This window comes from Nansenia antarctica (genome assembly GCF_963989245.1).
Source record: "Nansenia antarctica genome assembly, chromosome: 1".
Taxonomy (NCBI): Eukaryota; Metazoa; Chordata; class Actinopteri; order Argentiniformes; family Microstomatidae; genus Nansenia; species Nansenia antarctica.
Window position 1 is genome coordinate 99,435,735 of NC_137674.1, and position 4,994 is coordinate 99,440,728.

At 45.2% G+C, this 4,994-nt stretch overlaps 1 protein-coding gene across 1 annotated transcript; it reads right to left on the reverse strand.

Moving 5' to 3' along the window:
- Positions 1–2,911: 2,911 nt before the first annotated feature.
- Positions 2,912–4,994, reverse strand: ccn1 (cellular communication network factor 1; the record flags this gene model as incomplete). Its single annotated transcript, XM_080544441.1, has 4 exons — positions 2,912–3,656; positions 3,785–3,987; positions 4,129–4,473; positions 4,817–4,994. 4 exons carry the CDS (start codon positions 4,992–4,994, stop codon positions 3,354–3,356), a joined length of 1,029 nt encoding a protein of 342 aa, XP_080400567.1. The 3' UTR covers positions 2,912–3,353.

Sequence of the window (4,994 nt, forward strand, 5' to 3'; positions counted from 1 at the left end):
CCGTACCCATTCTCTGTTTTATTTCTATGCTCATTAAACAGCCATGCTCCTCTCCATCTGGATATGAGAACGTAGCATTGTCACATTCCTGCATAGGAGATTTAGCAGAGTCATTTATATTGCTACTAACTAAAGTTGGCAACTTTCTATGCAGTTTTACAACACACTAGATGCACACAGTCTGTCATTACACTGTCTCTAGTGTCAATTAGGTTCCTAATTGCTGTCTGTAAAACACCCATACACAGCATGCAGTTTCCTGCTTGGCCACCAGATGTCCCTGTTCTAGAGGAAGTGGCTGTTTCTCCTTTCGGACTAAATGGCTGCTGTAAAACCCTCCCTGCCTCTCGCCCTTGGGTTCCCTATAACAGTGAATGTTAACCTGAGGTTATAGACATGGGGCCTGTAAAAAAGCTGACATCAGTGCTCGACAGCTTCCAGAATGCCGTAATGGCCCCTTTCTACCCCCACATTACGTAGTGCTTAACGAAGCCTTAATGTTAATGTCTTTGTCGTATAAACACACTGTATTCAGGCAGGGAGTGAGGTAGTCACTGAGTGATTTAATTTCAGGGGCGCCTGTAGGTTTGTGTGTGTGTGTGTGTGTGTGTGTGTGTGTGTGTGTGTGTGTGTGTGTGTGTGTGTGTGTGTGTGTGTGTGTGTGTGCGTGTGTGTGTGCGTGCGTGCGTGTGTGTATGTGCACCCTTGTCCAATTCCAGGTGAGTGAAGTTCACATCAATCTGGTCTTCGGTCCGGTTCCTTGACAATTTGAACAAACTGATCCTCTCCTGTGGCCGGTTGTACATTATAGAGGAATGTTACGGATGACCGAAAAAGGCTGCTCACATAACATTCAGATGTCATTACATAACCACCTAAGCTGCATTGTGTTAACAAGCATATATGCCAGTGTGATTGCATTGCACATTGTACCAAACAAGACAGGATTGAACTGATTTTTATCTTAGAAAAAGATAAAAGGGAGATAAAAAAGGAGAAAGAAGACATATAAGGGGCGAAGGAATGTAAATAACCACCTGAAAGTGTTTTGACTGTGAAGCATACTGGTAGAAAGGTGCAACCGTGATATTTGTGTAAAACCTCTGTGGGCACAGTCTGTCCAGTATGCAGCCTGACTGAAGTGGATGCGTCCTCCCCTCCCTCCTATTAAATACACACTATTAGGAGTAATTTCCGCCAGCCTTGCAGGAAAGTGGTGCATAGGTGCCCTGTGGTCTTGCTTGGATGGGTTTTTCTGCCCCTGTTTTTATATGATACACCTTTTGCGGGTGCGAGTGAGCACTCAGGAGTGTTTGTGTATTTTTAGAAAGGACTTCTTCTCCACCAAAGTGAACATGTTGCTCCGAAATATGTTCCAACATCTGCCGCCCATCAGGATGTCTGCTTTCTGAGCCACCGCTGCATTCCTTTAGCCCTTCCCTCTACCTGGATCAAAAACCCCAGTGCGTGCGCGTGTGCCTCCTCGAGATGCACCCTATGGACCCATAAGTTTGCCTTGATTTAGGTCTGATCTTCCTATCCCTATTCAAACCATAGGTATTTGACGCCATAGCATACACACACTCTCTCTCTCTCTCTCTCTCTCTCTCTCTCTCTCTCTCTCTCTCTCTCTCTCTCTCTCCCTCTCTCTCTCTCTCTCTCTCTCTCTCTCTCTCTCTCTCTGCAGCTGGCAGTCAAGAATGGGAGCCTGAAGGGTTCTTTAACTTGTGACAGAGCTAAAAGCACTACACTATAGCTACAGTATGTCCCCACAGTTTCTTCTCCTACACTTGCTTTCTGTCATCACGTTAACCTGATTCCTGCTAAACCGGGGAAGCTAAGCCCTCCTCTCCTTCCCAGACTTTTTATAGCAGCAGCAGCAGCAGCAGCCTCCCTGCAGCCAGAGCCATAAAGGGACACATTTATTATTCACTTTTGCATGCAACAACAACAATTTATGTCAATTGGTTGTTGTTGTGGTTCTTCTTCTTCTTCTTCTTCTTCTTCTTCTTCTTCTTCGTGTTATGGCCGTGCAGGATTAATGCATGCAGTATAATAAGTGGGTACATTCATTGTATACTATGTAGGCCTATGTGTAAAATACAATATAGCCTTTTGCATGGAGTCTACTCCAAGCCCACTGGGAGTAGCATTTAAGATTGTTGGCTTAGCTCCATACTCATGCTGGGATTGCTATGCTGGGATATAATCGTTTTTGGTTGGAATTAGTCAAGTGTGTGGCTTAGCCTGATCTAGTGAAAGCAAGCTACCTTGTGGAGCTTCACAATGGCATTCCATTGCAAAATGGTCTAAAGGCCGGAAACTGTCTGCAAGATCCTGTTATATAACAAACCATATGCACTATAACAGACCATATCCAGCGCACTAGTCTGTGAGTGTGACGATCTATGGTATTACTGCTAGGGTTTCTCAACTGTAAATTGTGACTTTGCATGACCTCTCCATTGCATGAAGTGAACCTACCCTACATGTGTGTATTGTTATAATCTCGTAATAATACTACTGATTGATTACGACTCAAAAGTCATTTTTGGTCACCCAACTTCAATAGACACAAAGACACAAGGTAGTTTTACATTTCATAAATAAATCTGTTTTATTTGTTACATATAAAATTAAATCATATTTTTTTACAATTTATTCCAGTATGACACAACATAATATCCAAATAAAGTAGCTATATTTTTTTTGATAAATAATATTAATAACAATAATAAAAACATTCATTCATTGTTTGACATGTTTCGCTTTGTCTTTCTGATAAAGTAGGAAGTTCGATAGCTGCCACAAAACATGAACACATATGCCCACGTCAGGAAGGAATGTAACCACACACTCGTCGAACAAGTAACATGTGGCGTCTGGTTCTTAAGTAACAGAATCATGGATCACTAAATTAAGTTACGTATGTGCATACAGTACATACATCCATATACACACACAAGTCTAAAGTTGGGTCATGTCATGGTGTTACAGATCGAAATATACACAGCGAATTTATATCAACAACTAACATACACATTTACAAATATTAATTACATGTTGCTCCATAACGAAGCTACCTATCATGCTCCAGTATGAAGCGATTTTTAAATTGAGAATGCTGATTGGGTCGCAGCAAACAGTGCACTTCATAGAGTCCTCCTGATGTAAGCCCATAATTCCTTGGGAATCTAGTTACAACAAGAAGTTGGTAGATGATTGGCGTTTTGAGTTAGACCCCCTCCTGCGTTTGAATGGGACTGCCATTGGCTGTCTGTCAATGTCAATGTTGTTGTTGTTGTTGTTGGGTTTTTTCTCTCAGGGGGGGTCGGAATCTCAGCCAATCAGATTTAGTCTCTGAACTTGTGGATGTCGTTGAAGAGTCTGTAGAAGGGGTAGGAGGCTTCGTTGGCATGGGGACAGTTGAAGGTGCACTTGCAGGTCTCGATCATCATGATGTTCTTGTTGAAGGTCTCTCCGTCCTCGCAGCGGAACTTGACCCGGATGGTTCTGGTCTGCTGGGGGCTGCAGCAGCGTCCGTCCACACAGGACCCACAGTACTTGGAGCGGTACTTCTTCAGGCTGGAGCAGCCAGCGTAGGTGAACTTGGCTGCCTGAACGGACTTCTTGGTTCTGCTGCATTTCTTTCCTTTCTGTAGGGAGGAACAACAGGAGGAGAGAAAGAGTCAGTCAAGGGTTTCACAAACAGGCTGAGCAGTGTTCATATTAGTTCATTATTGATATTCATGTTTCAGTGTTAGAGTCATGGAGGTTTGTTTACCTTGAGACTGGAGTAAGGAGACTGGGTGCAGGGCCGCACTTCACAGATGCGCGTCTCCTTGACCAGCTTGCACTCGCTGTTGTTGTTGGTGACTCTGGTGGAGATGCCTGTCCCACAGGTCTTGGAGCACTGGGACCAGGGGGTGGTTTGGACAATGCATTTCTGGCTCTCAAACATGTGACCCTCAGGCTGCACTCTGAAAGCTGTGATAAAGAGAGAGCAAAGAAGAAGAAAAAAAAACATTAGAAACTGACCAGAAAAACAAGTATTTATGTATGAAGGGCTTCTCAATTGAAGCAATGTTGAAACTCAAAATGGCTGCCATGCTGGAAGAGGCTGCTTACCAGGTAGAGACTTGAGTCCACCCTTGACGATGGCGATGAGCTCGTTCCGGTTGGTGAGGTCGCTCTCTGACTCGTCTGTCAGTGTGTCTTTGCCGAAGAACTTCTCAATGATGTCAGTCTCCTTTCCATCATCACACACCCACTCCTCGCAGCACTGGCCTGCCACCTTCACCAGCCTGGGGTTGGCACAGCCGAGGTTGGGCAGGGAGAGCTCCTGGGGGCACAGGGGGACACATCCCACTGCCCCATCGATGCACGTGCACTGGTGCTTGCAGTTGGGCTGGAAGCTCTCTCCGTTCTGGTAGATCCTGCTGTTGTACTCACAGGGTCTGCCCTCTGACTTAGCTGTAAAGGAGAAGGGGGGGAAAACACTGTTAGTCTGGTGATCAGTTGGAAGTCTGCTATAGACATCATCACACACTGGACGAGGCTCGGTTAAACTGTAAAAAAAAAAAATCCTCTTAAGGTCTGGAGACTGAGTCACTGAGGAAAGGATCACTTTCTCTCAGTGCAGGATGTTAGTGCTTGGAGTTTAGACTAAGGTGCTGAGTTACATTCCATTGAGTTTAAATCACTCTTTTTTCTCCACAGTAAAAACTGCCCAGTGAACTTTAGTATCACAGTATCGAGAGCTATAATAGGCAATAGGCGGTATAATAGACTGGCAGGAATTAAGAAGACAACATACCTCGGCAGATGCCACGCGTAGCACCGAAGCTGGCCCCAAAGTTGCACTCGAGCCCTTTAGTGTGGTCGCAGGGCTCCGTCAGGCTGCAGTCCTCGTTGAGCTGCCTGGCGCAGACCTTGCAACACGCGCAGCCATCCAGGACCAGGCTGACGCCAGGCGCGCACCTGGGCAGCTCCAT